The 20359-nt window shown below is 49.7% G+C and overlaps 1 protein-coding gene across 2 annotated transcripts in view; it reads left to right on the top strand.

Moving 5' to 3' along the window:
* The window catches only part of GATA4 (GATA binding protein 4), a 55322-nt gene extending 36110 nt beyond the window's left edge, over window positions 1-19212 (top strand). The window contains exons 3-7 of one of the 2 annotated variants that reach the window (XM_074991496.1): window positions 6266-6432; window positions 10053-10178; window positions 11911-11998; window positions 12710-12858; window positions 14720-19212. In XM_074991496.1, the coding sequence (XP_074847597.1) occupies window positions 6266-6432; window positions 10053-10178; window positions 11911-11998; window positions 12710-12858; window positions 14720-14902 (713 nt within the window). In that variant the 3' untranslated portion in view covers window positions 14903-19212. Of the gene's footprint in view, window positions 1-6265; window positions 6433-10052; window positions 10179-11910; window positions 11999-12709; window positions 12859-13818; window positions 13996-14719 lie in introns of those variants that run through there. The other variant, XM_074991497.1, reaches the window with a different exon arrangement.
* Window positions 19213-20359: the final 1147 nt, after the last annotated feature.

Here is a 20359-nt window from a genome sequence, read left to right as displayed (position 1 = left end):
AGAAACAGGTTCTTTGGGTCAAAACTGTTATTCTAAAGACAAATATTTCTGTTAGTTATTAGTCTTTAAGGTGCTACAGGACTGCTTTCTTTGTTTGGTGACGATACAGACTAACACAGCGACCTCTCTGAGACTATGCATGTCTCTGGTTTGCCTGTGAAGAGATCTGCTAAGGTCCCAGAGAGCATGCAGCTATAACAAAGGCTATGTTGCATGAAAGGTTTCTATGCTCCTGGGCTCATTTTAGTCTACAGAAGGGAAGAATGAGGGGGGGATTTGATAGCAGCCTTCAACTGCCTGAAGGGAGATTACAAAGAGAATGAAGAGGGGCTGTTCTCAGTGGTGATAGATGCCAGAAGGAGGAGCAATGGTCTCAAGTTGCAGTGTGGGGTGGATATTAGGAAAAATAATTTCACCAAGAGGGTGGTGAAGCACTGGAATGGGTTGCCTAGAGAGGTGGTGGAATCTCCGTCCTTAGAGATCTTTTAAGTCTTAGCTTGACAAAACCCTGGCAGGAATGATTTAGTTGGAACTGGCTCTGCTTTGAGCAGGGGTTGGGCCAGACGACCTCCTGAGGTCTCTTCCAGCTCTAGTCTTCTCTGATTCTCTGCTCCGTACTATAGCGCAGAACAGGCCACTTCTGCAGCAGCTTCTGTTTGGCTTGGCCTAGCCTGAACAGCTTCCAAAAATGCGCTTTTATCAGCACTGGTCTGGACGTTATGTATATTCTGTCCCCATCCTCCAGTACACAGCATGTACTGTGTTTCTGCATGAGAAATCCCAGACGGCTGAAACCTCCCGGGGTGGCCAAGATGTGTCACAAACCCAGAACTAACTCAGCTACCCTGTTTTTTCCCTCCCCCACCCCTTTTTGTTATCATTCTTTCGTGGCTCAAGGAACAAATGCTGCAGCTACATTCTAGGCACTCTGTGTAGTTTCTATGTTTAGACTGAGCCTCGAGTTCCTTCAGTGGTAATCAGGGAAGCTAGCCTGCAGGGATGATTTTGTAACAACTCCCCCTGCCTCATGCTCCTTGTCAGCTGGGGCTGCCCCAGAGCCATTTGAAAGAGGTTAATCTGTTATCTGTAGGAATAAGGCTGCAAACTGACAGCTGCCATAGGCTGTTGTTCCCTGCATGGGTTAACGTTGGTGATGCTTTGCAGTCGTAGCGGGTTAGATATTTATATCCCCTGGATGCATACACCAGATGTCCTCATTTTGCCAAGTCAAAGGGCATTGCATGGAATTGCCATTCTTTTCTACTGAGGAGGGGGTTGCACCATTTCTTCTTATCCGCATAGATACTTTTGTAGTTTCCCTCTCTCCCTGATCTAAGGTGAGGGTGACGGGATGTCCCCATATGGTCAAGACAGTCCCTATGTTAATGTCTTTGCCTTAAATATGCAACTATGGTCTCCTTAACCTCTCTCACAACCAAGTGTCTTGATTTTTCGCACTTGTTATCTGGTCACCCTATCCCAGAATGACCTGAGTCTGTTCGGCTGTGTCTACACTAGAAGTATCTGTCGACAGAAGTTACTGCTGACAGGGTAATGGAATCTGGAAGTCTTGGACAGAGCAGCAACCCTGGGCATCAAAGCCATGATTCTGAAAGCCCAACTTCGGTGGACAGGGCACGTCATACGAATGGAAGAGTTGAGAATCCCTAAGCAGATCCTCTACAGTGAACACTCCCAGGGCAAAAGGAATCAAGTTAGGCCTCGCAAGAGATATAAAGACTGTGTGAAGGCCCACATTGCTCATGCTGGTTTAAAACCAGATCAGCTAGAGCAGCATGCAAAAGGCCAAACAGGCTGGCGTGCTGTCGTATGACACGCGTATGACAACCTTGAAGAGCAGCGACACGTACCCCTCATTGATGCTCCTGAGAGGAAGAAAGCAACAGCAGCAGCCACACCAACAGAGCCAGGACAATTCTCTTGCCCCCACTGTGAACGCCCATGCCGGTCAACGCTTGGACTCTTAGCCACATGCGAGTCCACAACTGATGAGCCTGTGCAAGCTCAAGACGTCATCGTCGGACGCGATGGACTACCTACTGCACTAGAAGCATCTGTCGAGGGATAATACTGTTGAAGAAAATGCAGAGTTTTGTTGAGACTTTGTTGACAGAACGCTTTAAGTGTGTAGACACACCCTGAGTTATGTCAACAGAGAGCCCCTTCTGCTGACAAAACTCAGTAGTGTAGACCCAGCCTTAGACTAGTCATTTTGATACACAGAAGTCTTCTGGAGTATATCAAGTTATTTAGATAGCTGTTTCTCTAGTTTCACAACAGGCTACAGGCTAGCCAAATCAGTACAAACTACCGTTTCACACTGACAATGACTTGTTTGTACTGTACTATTGTATTATACGCTGACATGTAAGTGCAATATATTCCAATGGATTTATTTTATAATTGCATAGTAAAAATGCATGTTATTGTTCAGTGAGGTGAAACATAGAATCAGAGGGCAGAAGGGACCTCAGGAGGTCATTGAGTTCACCCCCCCTCAACTGAAACATCCCAGCCAGGGTTTTGTCAAGCTAAAACTTAAAGACCTTTAGGGATGGAATTTCCACCACCTCTCTAGACAACCCTTTCCAGAGCTTGACCACCCTCCTGGTGAAATAGTTTTTTCTAATATCTGACCTACACCTCCCCTACTGCAACTTAAGCCATTGCTCCTTGTTCTGTCCTCTGTCACCACTGAGAACAGCTTCTCTCCATCCTCTTTGGAATGCCCTTTCAAGTACTTGAAGGCTGCTATCAAATTGCTCCTCAGTCTTCTCTTCTGTAGACTAAACAAGCCCAAATCCCTCAGCCTCTCCTTATAGGTCATGTGCTCCAGTCCCCTCATCATTTTTGTCACATTCCGCTGGACTCTGTCCAGTGTGTCCATATCCTTTCTATACTGGGGGATCCAGAATTGGATGCAAGACTGCAGATGTGACCTCAGCAGTGCTGAATAAAGGGGAATAATCACTCCCTAGATCTGCTGGCAGTACTCCTACTAATACACCCACTATGCCATTAGCCTTCTTGGCTGCCAGGGAACACTCTTTGCTCATATCCAGCTTCTCATCCACTGTAATCTCCAGGTACTTTTCTGCAGAACTTCTGCTTAGCCAGTTGGCACCCAGCCTGTAGCATTGTTAGCGATTCTTCCATCCCAAGTGCAGGACTCTGCCCTTGTCCTTGTTGAACCTCATCAGAATTCTTTTGGCCCAATCATCTAATTGTCTAGGTCACTCTGGACCTTATCGCTACCCTCACAATGTATCTACCTGTCCCTGTAGTTTAGCGTCATCCCCAAATTTGCTGAGGGTGCAACCCATCTCCTCAGACTCCTGCAAGGGGTACAGGAGTCTGGTAAGGTTGAGAGCCTCTGTGTTAGACCCACCATCTAGAAAGCCTGTCCTGTACACTCAATCTGAGTTTAACTCTGGAGAACCCCCATTACCCCACTTGTGTAGTTACTGTAATCTTGGTAAGCTCTGGAGACTGAATTGGAGCTGGACTTCTGGAGCTGGAGTTTCTGGAGCCCGCGCTAAGCAGCTGTGACAGGTGCAGCTCCTCTGGATCAGACCCAGAACGTTTACCATGCGTAGCCCACCACCGGAAGTTGGACCTGAGATATGAAAATCAGGATGTGAGCCATCTCTGACGTGTTGTCCAAGCAATGTGCACTAATCTCATATCTGCTGAGGCAGAATCATAGAATCCTAGAGCTGGAAGGGACCTCAGGGGGTCATCGAGTCCAGCGCCCTGCTTCAAGCAGGATCAACACCCACAAAGTCATCCCAGCCAGGAACTTGTCAAGCCGGGACTTAAAAACCTCGAGGGATGGAGAATCCACCACCTCTCCAGGCAACACATTCCCATGCTTCACCTCCCTGGCTTACTCTCCTGTGTCTGTCTTGGGGTGCAGTGCTTGAGGAAGCATCTCTTTAGCTTCTCCAAAATCCCAGGGACATATTTGGTAAGTGACATCCGGAGCCACTTATGTCCATGTGGGTACTTGGATGAAATGCTGAAAACCTCCCTGTGTGGTTTGCTGGTCTAAAGCATATGGTCAAGTGGCCCTCTAGTGGTTCACCATGGTCACTGCAGCAGCCTTCATTTATCTCTTCTTGGGGAAGGTCTCCTCTCCCGCAAGCAGTGGAGGTCTGCTTTCTCTCCGGTGAGAGTGACAAGCAGGGAGGGATCCCTCTAATTTTTTCCCTGCATGGGCAGAATAAATTGTGTTACATGCACTGAGGCAGGGGTGGATCTACACCCCCCATAGGAACATGTGCTGCCAGTGGTAGGAGGCTATGAATGTTGGTGGTGGCATCGGAATCTCCAAGCCAGCAGCCCAAGCACTCAGCCTTACAGGGAACGCTGGTCACAAGGTGAATGCCTGGTGATGAGGCTCCTGTTGGGCGGATGATGGGTTACCTGCGTGGGCGGAGCTCGAGCTGTCACACAGCGATCCCTGCTTGCATGTGCAAGTGGGGAAAGAGCTTCTCTTCCTGATTTACGTGTCAGACGGAGGACTTTGCCCCCTGTGTAGCTGCACGCTCTTTTCACGTGTCGTCTCGCTGAGCCCAACCAGCCTCCGCGGGAGTCTTTCCATTGACCCGAGCGGGCGTTCGAGGTGGGCCTGCGTTAGCAGCGTGGCTGTGATGAGAAGAGGGGCTCGGCATGTCCCCTCTAGGCTGTTTCATAGCCCTGTTCGCTCCAGGGCAGTGGCCCCTGGGCACCTGGAGATCCCCTAGCACCTTTGGGATGTTTTTAGGGAAAAGAGGTTGATAACCAGCAGCCTAGGGTCTGAGAGGCTTGTAGTGGTTCATGGATTTTATCCACACGACACCAGGTGAGGTCGGGAAGTATTGCTTGGAATAAATTGTCTGTGAGGTTCTCAGTGGTGACTGGGATGGGAGCGCTGAGGAGATGCGGTGGGCCCACCCCCGAGGTTTCCCTTGTCCCCAAGTTCCTCCCCACCTGTTCCCCTGTTCTGATCCTGCTCTGCCCCCACCTACCTCTCAGGGCGTGGTGCTCAAGGGGTGGGGTGGGACTGCCCCCTGACTAACTGGAAGTGAGGCAGCCTTGGGTGAGTGCCGGGAGGGGGCGCGGCTAGTGAAGGGTGCATATGACCCCTCATCCGTGCACACGCACCCCTGACACGGAGCCCCTGGAGGCTGTGGAATCGCCAGCATTGGAGATTTTTAAGAGCAGGGTAGATAAATACCTCTCAGGGATGGTCTAATGCAGCAGTTCCCAAACTTTTTGGCATCACGCCCCCCTCCCCTTTGACTTTTGAGAAACCCTCATGTCCCCCCCTTTACTACTATCATCCAACCCCCCTTAACAAAAAATTCAATTCATAATTCACAAAAGACACAAAAACTTGATTTTAAAATTAAAAATAATCACAAATAGTTTTTTTTTTTCTTGGCCTCTTGCGGGTGCCTGGTGCAGCCCCAGCTGGCTAGCTCCTGTGCCCCATGCCAGCTGCCAGAGCTGCCCACGCCAGCCACCCGCCTGCCTGAGAGCCGCCCACCAAGCCCCTCCCCTCCCACAAAGCCAAGCACCACCAGCCCCCTGCTCTTACCTTATCCCATCCCTCTCATCTGAGGCAGGCACCCCCAGCCCCCCGTCTAACCCCATCCTCCTCCTTCTTGCCCCCAACCCACACTCGTTCACTTTTGCAGAAGGCAGCTAGCTCCACATGGGTCTTCGTCTATCGCCTGCTTTTTATAGCGGCTATGCCGGGTCACCCACGTAAAATGGCAGGGGCTGAGAGCCGGAAGCAAAGGCCGGATCTTTCCTCGGGTGGGGGGAATGATGGGGGGGTGTTGGGTTGCTTTTTGCCTGGAATTTCTTCACGCCCCCCAATTTGGGAAACCATGGTCTAGATGGTGCTTGGTCCTGCCCGGAGGGCAGGGGACTGGGCTTAGTGAGCTCTCAAGGTCCCTTCTAGCGTTCTGTGATTCTCCTCATTTATTAGAAGGGGCACAGAGCCGAGTGAGTAACTTGTCCAAGTTTCTGTAGAAAATATGGCAGAGCTCAAAACTCCTGACTCCCAAGCAATGGGCCTGGCCACGAAGTCGGCCTGCCTTTTCCAAGGAAGGGCCTGCTCCCGTGTCAGTTGTCTTGCTCCCTGTGGACAGCAAGGAACAGCCTGAGTATTTAGCACCAAGAGCGGAGATTTTAACAAAGGTTCCATTTAACTTACTCTTCCCCCCCGTCTCTGTCTTCCCTCTCCTGCCGACAGAATTCTTCGAGGACTACTCAGAGGGGCGGGAATGTGTCAACTGCGGTGCCATGTCCACCCCGCTCTGGAGGAGAGACGGCACCGGCCACTACCTGTGCAACGCCTGTGGGCTCTACCATAAGATGAACGGCATCAACCGGCCCCTGATCAAACCCCAGCGGCGGCTGGTAAGAGGAAGGGCGTGGGCGGCCAACGTGCAGCCTTTGCAGGCCTGCGCCATAGACTCCAGACCAGGAACCGCCTGCTCAGTGCAAGCTGTCCAGGGCCGCGCTGTTCAGTGATGAGGTGTAATGTCCTAGGCAGAAGTTGGGAGACCCTCTGGTGTTTTGCTGCCTGCCTGTGCCCGCTGCTTTTCACCCAGCAGCCTCCTCGGCCTCTCTCGGTGTCGCCAAAATGGTGGCTTAGCTTCAGCTGAGTTGTCCATTCCTGGAACCTGTTGGGATCTGTTGTTCTAGCTGCACTGGTGCAAAGGGAGATGCATAGGAGACTCCCAACACACTTAGCGGCTCACAGCTGAGCCCTAGCTTTGCAGGGTCCGACAGAGTAACATCAAGAGAGCTTCCCCCTCAATCCATAACTCCCGTTCCACCTCCGGCTTGGTCCCGTCCACCTCTCTGCATTTCTACACATCTGCATACACCACCCCTTGGTAACACCTGCCTGCCTGTGACCTCCCTTAGCCTCCGGTGACCCCACCAGGTTGGCTCCAGCATCCTCCACCCCTTGGTAACACCTGCCCGCCTGTGACCTCCCTTAGCCTCCGGTGACCCCACCAGGTTGGCTCCAGCTTCCTCGACCTTCAAGCTGCAAGGCCAGTAAGTGCAAACAGGCAGGTAAACAAAGGGCGGCTGTGAGACCATCTGCAGGAAAGGCTGAACGAGGAAGTGGCAGCCCACTGGCAAACCTGACAGCCACAGAAGATAACCGTTTTGTAGGGTAGATTCAGGGCAGTTGAAAATGGAGTGAGAGAGGTGGGTAGGGGCTGGTTTTGTGGACTTCTACATTTGTGTGACAGCCATTTTGTCTGGCACACCGGGGATCTCCAGAGTTCAATACACAATTATAGCTTGAGCTGAAGCTCCCTAAGTGGGGCCTGTACTAGCGTGGATTGGGCCCAGTGAGGGACTGGTCGTGCGTACTGGCCTACATGAGTTCATCAGGATTCCCAGAGTGAGTCTTTATCCTAGATTTTCTATATATGGGCGGGGGTGGGAAGGAGGGTTGGAAGGAGAATCTGACCGACGAACTCACAGGTGGAAAACCCTACTGAGATCACTTATTTCAGGGGAGGGGAGCCTTTTCTGGGTCAGGGCCACACAAGTGAGAACCAACATCCCCACACCCCCCCAGGACACCCCTCCCCTGAGAACCCTCCCCACCCCCCGAACGCACCCTCTCTGATGTGGTCCCAAACGGACAGCTCGGTGACCTTCCCCACACACCTGCCTCAAAGCCCAAGGGGGCCAGTACCTTTTGTGGGACCCTCTGGGCCAAAACTTAGGGGTTCAGTGCGGGTGGGGGCTGCAAGGCAGTGGGCTTGGGGTGCTGAGCCTGGAAGGGATGGGTCAAGGTGGAGGTGAGGGGTCTGGGAGGGAGAGGTCAACCGTAGCATGTGGCGGGGAAGTCGAGGTAGGAGGCAGCGTGCAGGAAGGGGGTCGGAGAGGGGGTCTGGATAGGCCGGAGCACAGGAACAGTCTAGGGGTGCAGGGTCTGGGCGACGGGGGTGCAGCTTGCCAGGGCAGCACCCCTGGACACGTGGCTCTGCACCCTCCCCATACTGCTCCCAGGCACCAGCCTCCACTGCTCTGATTGGCTGGAATTCCAGCCAGTCACAGCCTCTGGGCCATGCTGCCGCTGCTGCTCCCCCGCCCCTTTCCTCAGCCGGAGAAACGGCAGCGAGCAGCGGCAGAGCCACGCGGAGCTGCTTCCGGCCACCCCCCAGCAAAGTCCATGGTCAGGATCCTCTCCTGGTGCTCGGGGCTCCCCACCCCCACCAGATGCCATGGAGGGAGCCGCAGGGTCCGGATCCAGGGAAGCAGTGGTCCGGGTGCAGACCACAGGCTGGGAACTCCCCACCCCGGATGTATTTGGTGTCAGAAGAGAGTCAGGCACCGCCCGGGTTGGAAGGCAAGAACCCTGCCCAGGAGAGCTCCCAGTACGCACCACTGACCCCAGGGGTTCTTCCACTCGAGTGGCAGCAGGCCCAAGCCGGGTGACTCCTGGTGGAAGATAGTTCCTGCCCTTTCCACGGTGCGCAGAGAAAATCCAGCCAAGTCAGCCCAGTGGGAGCCTCACTGCTGGGTTTTGCCACAGATTCTAATTGGCAGCACTGACGGGTTTCTGTTTTTCTGACTAAAAACAAAATCAAAATCAAAATCCATCCATTGGCCCCTGCCGCGCCAACCCGAGGGTAATAAAGTGGTGTGAGCTGGCTAAGGCTGGGCAGCAGGTCAGGGAGGAGAGAGAATTCAGCTTCCAGAAGAAGTTATTGTTAAGGAACAGAGTAAAGCTCGCCAGATGGCTCAACAAAGTCCCTTCAAATACATGAGGCTAGGAATGACTCTCACCCAACAGCCAGGGCTACATGCCCTCTCATTGGAAGGGAGGGAGCGTGAGGGGGCAGCTGTTTATTTTTGAGGTGGTCCCTGCTGCTATAAGGGGACTAGCCAAAAGCCTGGATCAGAAACGCCACCCAGCTTTATAGCACACGCAGTCTGGCTCCCAAGCGGACGGTTTGGGCCCAGGTCCAGACTCCGCCAGTGTCAGGATGAGTCTCACTTGAATCTGGAAACCAGTATGATTTTTTTTCCTCGACTTTGGCCTTTGTCAGATCCTCTTCAACGTACAGAGAGGGCTTGAGAGTCAATAGCAGAAACCTGTGGCTCTCTGCCCACTTGTGCCACGAACCCTGCTGGCCCAGTGTCATTGGGCTGGAGTGGCAGGCAGTGCTTCATGGGCTGCCTCAGGACCACAGCAGGCACCTAACAGCGACAGGGTCACAGTTCCGAGACCTGCACAAGAGCGGGCGAGCGGGACCACGGCTCCCTCCAATAATCAGCAGAGGCACAGAGCTCCTCTAGCCCCAGGGCTCCTGGGCACAGAACGTGGCCCTCCAAAACCCATCAGATGTTTTTTTTTCTTTCATGTGTGTGCCCCTGCACAGCTCAGGCCTTGCCTCTCCCTGACTCCCCAGGAGAAGGAAGCCGTATGAGCCTGGTACATGTCATTTGCTTTCTACTCTGTGTCATCTCAACTCGCTGGTGTGTTGAGTGGGCAGGGCTGGAGCAAGAGCTCCAGTGTATTTCCACTCCCACCTGCAAAAAAGGTGAAGTAGCAACTGCTTCCTCCTGCCTCATGTGTGAAGGGTTTGGTGATATGCGTCTCCTAGGCAGCGGAGTGCTGTATTCTGTCACACCTGCTTTCTGACCTGCAGGGCTGCTCGGTTGGGCTCCTGGCTACGCCCGGTGTGACTTTGGGCAAGTCGGTTTACACCACTGTGCCTTGGTGTATAAATCTGTAAAATGGGCACAGACCCATTGACCGTCTTGCCCAGGGGTGTTGCAATGCTGTATTGGGGTAATGTCTGTAAAATGTTCTGGGTTCCTACAGTGCTAGACGTTCGATTCCTCGTACAAAATATTATCAGTAAAGCCACAAACCCCTGCAGTAAGTAGGTGCTGTGTGCCAGGGAAACCTGGAAGGGATTTGCACTGTCCTTAAAATGCTCGTGCGACTGGTAAAGCTGGAGGCGCGTTAACGTCGGTGTTGCTTTTGTCTCTTGCTGCAGTCCGCCTCCCGCCGCGTTGGGCTCTCTTGTGCCAACTGCCATACAACCACCACCACGCTGTGGCGCAGAAACGCCGAGGGCGAGCCCGTCTGTAACGCCTGCGGCCTGTACATGAAACTCCACGGGGTAAGGACAGCGCGACACTGGGAACAAATAACGGGGGCTGGAGGGGTAGCAAAGCTGCTTAACGCGCTGCTGGAGAGCACTCAGCTGCCATGCTGGTGAGCACAGCATGAGAACTTACTGAGAAATAGGCTAGACCTTTGCCCGCCCTTTGGCCTGGAGATGGGCTGGTTACACTCAGAGGGTTAGTGAAAGTGATGCACTGTGGGAATCTGCTTTATCTGTGTGCTGCTGCCCTGCCGATTTCACGTCTACCTGCTGACTTTGATGTCTAGCTATTGTGTTTGCTTACAATGCCTGATTAACATGTGGAGGCGAGGATGGGTGAATAAACATCTTATGTCGGACACAATCACTGTTTGTCCACACTACCTCCATGCAGGCTTAAAACCTGTTTGGAGACTACAGACCTGACTTCTTACAACACATCTGGTCGTCTCTTTTACAACAGTGTTAATCACCAGCCTAACCTGGGCTTTCAGTCAGTATTCTTTGCTGAACCAGAATGTACTGACCAGGATGAAAATGTTCTCGTAACTCCCTTGCCAGCTGGAATTGAGGGGCTTGAGGGTCACAGAGGTAACTATTAAAAATAAAAGCTGGACAAATCCAAGTTAGAGATATTTATTATTTTTTAATTTTAATTTAACTATTGGAACAAACTAACCAGGAAAAAGGTGGACTCACCATCTCTTGAGGTCTTCAGATGAAAGCCAGATGCCTCTCTAGAAGGTGTGCTCTAGGCCAGTATTCCTTATACATTTTGAGACCATGGAACACCAAATAATATTTTTATGCAGAACACCTATTAAAATTGGCATACCAGCCCATCCCCCCCCCCCCAAAAAAAAGCTACATATACAGCAAAAACAAAATAAAGTAACTTAAGCAGGTATCATAGTGATGAAGAAGAAACACTGTAGCTGGTTTTAATAACCGAAAATATGTACTTTGAATTATTTTTTTAAACCCTCCCGGCACACCTGCAAGTTGCTCACGGAACACCAATGTTTCGCAGCCCAGAGTTTAAGAAACACTGATCTAGGCCTCCCTGGCACTTAAAACTTCCTCAGCTACGTTGGTCAGAGTTGAACTCGTGCCTTCAGTCATCTGGAGACATGGTGCTCCTCCGCTGGCAGAAAAAGTCAGCCTGCCTCTGGCATGAAGGGGATATGCCAGCACTGCTACATCAACCTTGGGAAGTCTGGTGGCACCCTGTAGACTTAACTGCAGGCTAGATGCATCTGACGAAGTGGGTCTTTGCCCATGCTCCAAAAAATCTGTTAGTCAACGAGGTGCCACAGGACTTCTCGTTTTTGCAGATGCAGACTAACATGGCTACCTCCTGATACCCGCCAGCATAGGCTGTAGTGGAGACATAGATGCAGATTTCATCATGATAAAATCCTCTGGTCTGTGTTACAACGGAAGTCTGACTAGACGATCTGATAATCCCTTCTGGCTTTAAAATTTGTGAGTCAAAGCCTTGGATGCCAAACGCACGATTATTTAAAAACAAAAATAAAAATCAGATCCAAATCAGGAGCCAAACTTGTCAGCCTTGGCCTGTTCCTGGACTGAATTCAGTCATGACCAGTCTAATTTTTGGCTTCGTGGTTTTTTAGTTCAATCTGACACTTACCTCAGATGTGGGAGGTTGAGAAGTAAGCCCGGTACGTACTTGGTTGTATTGAGTACGTACTGAAAACAGCACGCTTCGCATTTGGCTTCCTAGGTCCCGAGGCCCCTAGCAATGAGAAAAGAGGGGATTCAGACGAGGAAGCGTAAGCCAAAGAACCTTAACAAGTCCAAGACCCCAGCAGGTGAGTGCTAAATGAGACAGAAGTGTGTGTGTGAGGGAGAGAGAGGGGGTATGAAGGGTACATGGAGGAGGGCCATAGGATCAGACTCTCGCTCTTTAGCACTAAATTAGGAATTCTTCCCTCCCAATCAGCCCTCCCCAGATTTAGCAAACAAGTCGTCATTGGGTTGCTGTCTGGTGACCTCTGTAAAATGAGTGCTCTCAGTCCAGTTCTCAATGGACAGGCACCCCCAGCATAACTCATACTAGTTACACCTGTAATGTCCTGGTGAAATGCCTTCCTGGATCTCAAGCAGGGCTCTGGAACACTCATGGCAGCCAGTTCTCCCGCAGAGAAGCACTCGGTGCTTGTACGCCGAGCCGTTATGCTGGCGCTGGACTTGGGGAGATTAGCACCAGTGAAAAAAAAGGCCATGAGTTCTATTTCCCTCCAGCTTTGCCAAAATCTGAAGTGGTTCCATTCTGCTGTACCGGGGTGAAGAGTACCTGGAACGAGGGGCAGGAAGATTCTAAGCGGGAGGATAAGGGTCATTTACCAAATGAGCAGATCTCCCAACATCCTTTTCTTCTTCCTGGTTGAGATCTTTGAAGGTCCTTCAGTGGCAGCAAATCCTTGCCTAGCAACAGAATGCTCCTGCTCCGAGCCTCAGGTGTATTTTGGGCTTAGAGCTCCTCCAGTGGGAAGCCTGGTTTAACTGCTGTTTCCTCCTAGGACCTTCAAGCAGTGAGAGCCTTAACCCCACCAGCAGCTCTGACAGCACTACCACCACCACCACCACCAGCAGCAGTGAGGAAATGCGCCCCATAAAGACGGAACCGGGGCTTTCATCTCACTATGGGCACCCGAGCCCTATTTCTCAGGTAATGAAGCAGTAAGGAAAGATCAAGAGAGATGACAAAGGTGTGAGCCTCAGTACAGGTGACTTGAGGAGAAAAGACACCTTCAGAACCTTTGCTGAAGGCAAACAACGGCCATTTTGTTCAGCGTTTCCAGAGCTTAGGAAGAGTAAAGGCCTGTTGCTGCTAGCCTTTGGAACAGGGGCAAGGGATACGGGGCTTGCCATGTATGGGGAAAGGATCTCACCCCTCTCCCTTATAATCAGTCGCACAAGATACACCTGAGCCCAGAGGTGGAGGCAGCCATCTTGCTGATAACTGAAGTTTTTTAAGATCTTGGCTTCTGACAGGGCAGTGGTGTGGGCTGGTGTGTAAAAACTGCAAGCACGCACGACCGGAATGTTTCAGCCAACCAACCAGAAGTAGATTTTGAACCAATGCCCTGCATCCCACTGGGGGAGAAGGAGGGATAGAGAGTTCTGTGGCTTTTATTCTAAATTTGCAACACTGAGGGCATTTTTACATTGGGAAGTGCACCAAAGCGATGTAAGCTCAATCATAAACGGAAGTGTAATTTTGGAATATGAGTTCCGACATGGACACTTCAACCGAATCTGGACAGTTGTTTGCATAAATATCCAAATGTTTGAGCTATGCCCGTTTGGTTTGACCTAAAACTCTGCAAAATTGGGCACTTCTGGTTTATTTTCTCTAAATTTGTGGGTTCGCTTAAACCTAAAAGTCAGCGCAGTATGCACCAGTCCACACGAAACAAAACTGAAAAAAGTGAACTGAATCACTGGAGAATCAGAATTGCCAGATTCACAGCGTTTTACACTATTTGAGGGACTTGTCATGTTCAGTTTATTGGCAGTATATCATTCTGCCACTAGGTGTCTCTGTGTCCTCTATAGATAGAGTTTTTTTGTACCCATCTCTGTATCTGCAAAAATGAGCCATAGATATCTCCATCCGTATCCACAGATGCAGACACCAGCAGATATAAAGCAGATAGCTACAGATTTGCAGGACTCTACCTACACAGTTCCGGCAGGGTAGCATCCCTGGTAAACAAGACATACAAAGCTGGAGCCTGAACTATGTGAAAGCCTGTTTATGTGTAGCTGTTGTTTCTTCTTTTAATAAATGTTCCTTCGTTAAGGAGGAGTCTGTACTTCATAATGAGTCTATTATTTGAGATTAAGTTCGCTTATCTCCTGTTAAACTCATCAGAGGAATGCCAGCATTTAAATAAGAAGTTCAGTGTAATATTTAAGCACTGTGACTGTAGAACGAATGCTAAGTGTTTGCTGGATTGATCCAGCGTTCAAAGTATTGAGCTCAGAGTAATGATGACACTTTGCATGAGCAAACTCAGTTAATGAAAGGGGCATTGATGATAAAATCTTATACCTTGAAAAACGGTCAGTGTAGAGGTTAGAAAAGAACTAAGTGCACTATAAAGAGTATTACAAATGGAGCAGGTTCAGAGGGAAGGGGAGACTGTTTTCCTCTGAAGCCATCTATCACAGTGTTCCTTAAACTTCTTTGAGACCATGGAACTCCAAACAGTAATATTTTATCTGCAGAACACACATGAAAATTTTCTTCCAAAAAAAGAAAAATTAGATACCATCAGTGTATTTTTCCAAACGCTCACAGCACACCTGCGAGCTATCTGCAGAACACCATTGCTCCTCAGGGCATAGTTTAAGAAACACTGATCTATCAGACATTGAAGCAGGATTCGGGATTAAATGAACCAATGGTTTGATTCAGGACTGCAAATCGCAGATCTCTTCATGTTGCGTTCGACCTGTGAAAAGTGAAAGGCTTCCTCCTTGCCGCAGAATAAAAACACTTTCTGCTTTTACGTTGTTTGCAGGCATTCTCAGTCTCTGCAATGTCTGGGCATGGATCGTCTCTCCATCCGGCTATTTCAGCCCTGAAGCTTTCCCCCCAGGGCTACCCATCAGCCATCAGCCAGTCTCCGCAGGCCAGCTCCAAACAGGACTCCTGGAATAGCCTGGTCTTAGCTGAAAGCCATGGAGATATCATAACTGCATAACCTCTTCCTCCTTGCATGGACTTCAGGCTCTGCCATGGGAGAGAGGAAGAAGACACCGTGTAATAATCAAGCAAATGCTGTTTGCTCTTTTCCCCCCTCACCTTGAGGGTAACGTGATGTGATTCAGGAAGATCAGTTCCACAGGGCATTGTGAAGAGGACTTGGAGGAGGTGTGGATGAGCTAATAAGAAATGAGCAGAGATGGCTCAGCCTCAGAATAACAGTGGCTGATCTGAATCTCCTTAAAACAAGCCAGATTGTAACCACCTTCTGTGAAACAGCCAGAAACAAAGATAAGAGTCAGGGTGTTTTTTAAACTTCTGGTTTGCATGTCTTGGACAATGGTGGCATGGGGACACTTTCTTCTCACTGTCCATTTGTTTTCTGACCAAGTCAGCCCAGGAGAAAAATGCCGTCACCTTGTTATCACCCACAGGCAGAGATTTGATGACCTATTCAGCGGAGCCGGCTCCAGGACAGTTTGTTGCAAAGACTTAATCTGACACATTGGCCGCTTTTGTGGATTTTAATACTGTGATTCAGTTGAAGAAGAAAGAAGAGCTCAGCTCGTACGCCTGCCCAAGCCTCCAAGGCTTTGTTTCCGTGTTACCACGGAGTCAGAGAACCGAACCCTTGTCCTTATCTAACAGAAACAATTTCATTTTTCATCTTTCCAAATCATGGGATCGTGTTTCCAAAAGGCTGAGTCTGGAGAAGCATTCCGAGCCAGACCCACCACTTCAATGAAAGTCTGCGTACATGGGGGTGGAAGAGACCCAAAGAGCTTGTGAAAAACATGGAGGAAAGTGATGGATGCTGCCCTTTGAAATAGCAGTGAGTGTGACTTGAGGGTCTCCCTAGAGCGTGGGAACCCTGTGATTTGCTGCTGTAACATCATGCTGCACTTGCATAGGACCCTGTGACCAGTCAGTTAATCATTTTACGTTCTCTCTGATGTTTTCTGTTGCCGTTGATGCATCTGATTTTCTTTTTTCCGGAGTAACAGAGCAACAGGTGGGACCCACCTTTAACCGCAAATGCAGACCTGTACCCTTCCCCTGTCCAACCAAAATCCATTAGAAACTCAGCTTTCCAAAAGGCCTCATCCTGGGCAGGAAGCTGCTTTCTGCTCCAGGATCATCATCCATGTCACTGAACCTCATAGCCTGGGAGAAAATCTTGTCGTCCTCAACCCACGAGGATACAGCTGTGATGTCCATGGGGCAGGCTGCCCCCAACAGCCCAACGAGCAGCTGCCCCCAATGCTTTGCTTAGTACTCCCATGGAGGGCCGGCCCCAGTTGTCTTCTAGAGAACTTTGGTTGATCAAATCTCCTTTCTCCTCAATGCCCTGGCACCGGTTTCTCCTCTGGGCTGCCCTGCCCCATCTCTGTCCTCACTGTATAGTCAAACTTGACTACATAAAGCACTAAAAGAAAACACATGGGGGAGAGCTTGTGCCTCCCCCGGATCCATATACAAAGGGGTCCACAGTGTGTGAGTCTCTTCTGAACATTTGGAGGGTGGGGCAAGGGCATTACCATGGCAACATTCACCATCTCTTTCCAATCGGGCAAAGGCCACTCTGTTGGTCTCAAGTCAAAACAGGGTGAGTGGGCAGGAGAGCGGTGGCCAGAGACAAGGCTGTGGGGAGCCACCAGGCTGTTCTCTCTCTGCTGCAACTTCCATAGGGGGTGGCTTGCCCCTTTTTGGGGTGCAGCTGGGGGAGGTATTAATGGCACTGCATGGATGGGGACTGGCAGCAAGGGGCACAAAGTTGCAGTGGAGGTTAGAATTCTTTGCAGTTCCCCTAGGATCTTGATCTGAATTCTTCCAGTTCCCCTAGGATCTAGGACTGGTCAGGGTTGATCTGTGTTGGACTTTACGCACCTAGTGGGGACACCCAAAATCAAACTATCAGGGGTTGACGGCTGACCCCCGCCCCCTGTGGCTCATTCTCATGCTGAGTAAGGAAGGTCGATGGGAGAGTTTCTCCCGTGGACCTTCTTCAGTGAGGACAGCCAAGTAAGTCGATTGTAGATTCGTCGATTCCTGCTATGCAATTGCTGTAGCTGGAATTGCGTCTCTATGATCGACTTTAAGGTCTAGCATAGAAGTGGCTTGAACAGACCGTGGAGAGCCACAGAGTTTCTGGACGGGTTCCGGTGCTCATTGGAGCAGGGTGGTGACTGCAGCCACTGGTGGTGGAACCTGTGGCAGGTGATCCTTGCCCAATTCTTCTCCCTATGAGACATCTTCCATGGGGTATCCTGCAGTGAGCGGGTGGGGAGGGTATGGTACAGCCAATGATAGAGATCAAACCTGCAAAGGCCCATGGGAATGTATTCCATGACCTGATAGGTCTTTTCCATCTCTAAGATTCTCAGAGTTTCTCTGTCTCTCCATCACCCCCAAGCATCTTGCCTTGCAAGGACCAGTGTCAAAGCTGGTGTTATTAGTCGCTTCATTAATGATCTGGCAGAGGCAGTACATGAGATATAATAATATCTGTAGAGGACCCTCAGCGATCTGAAGATCACGCTAAGCTGTGAACACTAGCGTGGAGAGAAAAACAATACAGCTGGTTGTAGGCCCAGATCCAGTGCCCACTGAAACACAGGGGAGTTCTTCTTTTGACACCAGTAAGCTTTGGATCAGGCCCTCAGCGAGGTTGAAAACAGGAAAAGAACAGGACCTTCAGGATGGAACGGTACAAGCTCATACCGGGGCGGGCAGGGGCTGGAAATAACTCAAAAGCCTGTGCGAGTTTGAGATGAACACAAAGAGGCAGTAGATGACAGAGAATAGCTCCCTGAGCTTCGATGTGGTTCTTCTGGCTCAGCAGCTTCTTCCTTCCCTGTATCCTTCAGCCAGCCTTCTCCTCACATAACTGCACTCCTTTAAATCTGGAGATCAGCTCTCCCCCCAGTGCCTGAAATGGCCATATGCATTCCTGTCCTCAACAGAGAGATGCACACTTACCACAGTCACTCCTTGGGCTTGACCTAGAGTCATGCCAACATCTGGGGACATGGGTTGGGCAAAACGCTGGTAAACATAGAAATCGGAGTAGTGTATCGTGACAGGACCAGGGCTAGACAGCCTTCTACCTGTTGGCCATCTCTGGCTTCTAGGACCCAAAGCAAACAGAATGGTCTTTTCATTGCTGATGTTCCCCTTCCATGATTCCATTGAGTGATTTTTTTCCCCTGCCCAAGCTTCAGGCCGGGGGAGATATTCTGGAGCGAGGGCTCGTCTCGAAAAACAGTGCATAAGGGGTTGTGGTTTTTTTAGGGCTTTTGCCCCAAGAGACAGTGCCACCTCTGAAGCAGGGAGCTTTGGGGATGCGAGGAGAACAATCTCACTATGTTCAGTAGAAAAGGGAATTGTTTAAACATTCTTCATGGGATTATTTCTTTCTCCCTTGCCCACAGCAGAAGTACAGAGGTCTCCGATGAGCTTCTTGTTCCATTGCTCTTTTAAACCCTCCAGACTGCCTTCGGATATTTTAGATCCACAACGCAAGACCGATTCCCACCCATCATGTTGTTATTAATCATGTTTATTATGGGTAGTGCCTAGATATTGGGGGGCCTCCTTGTGGAACAGAGTAGCAGACGCTCCGTCTCAAAGAGCTTGCCATCTAAATAGACGTTAGCCGTTAGCTAGAGATAAAGCTAATTATTATTATTATTACTATTATTTATTATTCTTATTACTGTAGTTCTGAGGAGCCCCAGCCATGGACAATGACCGGGGTGTGCTAGGTGCTGTACACACACGGCCTGGGCAATCAACACATGAATTCAAATGCAAGGCTTCGATGCAGTTACTCTGCGCAGGCCAGCAGTGACCTGAATATCAGGTGGCAAGACCCAGGACCACATGCAGAGTCTTCTGCAGGTCCGAGACTGCTCCGGAGGGCGGTGCTGTTGAGAAAGGAGATATTTTTTAGGTTTTGAATCCTGGAAGTGGGGAGATCTGGGAAACCTCCTATGAAGCTGCAGGGTCCGAGCACAACAGCCGTTGGGGAGTTGGTACAGCCCAGTGTAAAGCAAGGACCTGTTTAGAAAGGGTGGGGAGTTGTATTTTGCCCCTCCCTTCTGTAGTTTGGGGGCGGGGCTTGGATCCAGGATTGAAGGCCATTACTTCTTTCGGTTCTGACCCATGTCTAATAAGACTAGTAACAGAGAGGAAGCCATGCTAGTCTATACACTTTCAAAACAAAATGCAGTGAAGTGGCACTTTAAAGATTAGCAAAATAGTTTATTAGGTGAGCTTTCGTGGGAGAGACCCACTTCTTCAGACCATAGCCAGACCAGAACAGACTCAATATTTAAGACACAGAGAACCAAAAACAGTAAGCAAGGAGGACAAATCAGGAAAAGATAATCAAGGTGAGCAAATCAGAGAGTGGAGGGGTGGGGGCGGGGAGTCAAGAATTAGATTAAGCCAAGTATGCAAACGAGCCTCTATAGTGACTCAAAGTTCCCGTCCTGGTTTAAACCATGCGTTAATGTGCCAAATTTGAATATAAAAGCCAGCTCGGCTGTTTCTCTTTGAAGAATGGTGCAAAAGTTCTTTTTCAGTAACACACATACCTTTAGGTCATTAATAGAATGCTCCATTCCATTAAAATGTTGACTAACTGGTTTGTGGATCTGGAGTGTTTTGATGTCTGTTTTGTGCCCATTAACCCTTTGTCTAATGAGTTAGAAGTCTGTCCAAATGGAGACTTCTAACTCCCTTAGACAAAGGGTTAATGGGCACAAAACAGACATCAAAACACTCCAGATCCACAAACCAGTTAGCATTTTAATGGAATGGGCCATTCTGTTAATGACTTAAGAGTATGCATGTTACTGAAAAAAAATTTCACACCGCTATTCAAAGGGAAGCAGCCGAGCTGTCTTTTATATTCAAATTCGGCACATTAACACGTGGTTTGAACTGGGATGGGGATTTTCTGAGTCACTATAGGGGCTGTCTGCATACTTGGCTTCATCTAATTCTTGACCTTCCCCCTGCCACCCGTCCACTCTCTGATTTGCTCACCTTGATTATCTTTTTCTGATTTGTCCTCCTTGCTTACTGTTTTTGGTTCTCTGTGCCTTAAATATTGAGTCTGTTCTGGTCTGGCTATGATCTGAAGAAGTGGGTCTGTCCCACGAAAGCTCACCTAATAAACTATTTTACTAGTCTTTAAAGTGCTACTTGACTGCTTTTTGTTTTAATAGGACTAGTGTGTTCCTGAAAGCTTACAAAGACAAGATGATTTATTCTTTCCATTCCTGTATAGCCCGTGGTCCCAAGCAGGGCTCCATTGTGTTAGGTATTGTGTAAACACAGAGCACACCATGTGGCTCTGAAGAGCTTAAAATTGAAGGCCCTAATCTTGCAAATGCATAAGCTCATGCATAAATTCACTTATGAGAGTAGCCCCTTTAAAAATCAGTGA

This window comes from Carettochelys insculpta, chromosome 3 (assembly GCF_033958435.1).
Source record: "Carettochelys insculpta isolate YL-2023 chromosome 3, ASM3395843v1, whole genome shotgun sequence".
NCBI classification, from domain to species: Eukaryota; Metazoa; Chordata; order Testudines; family Carettochelyidae; genus Carettochelys; species Carettochelys insculpta.
Note: the sequence above shows the minus strand (reverse complement) of the source record. Positions and strands in the feature narration are given on the sequence as shown.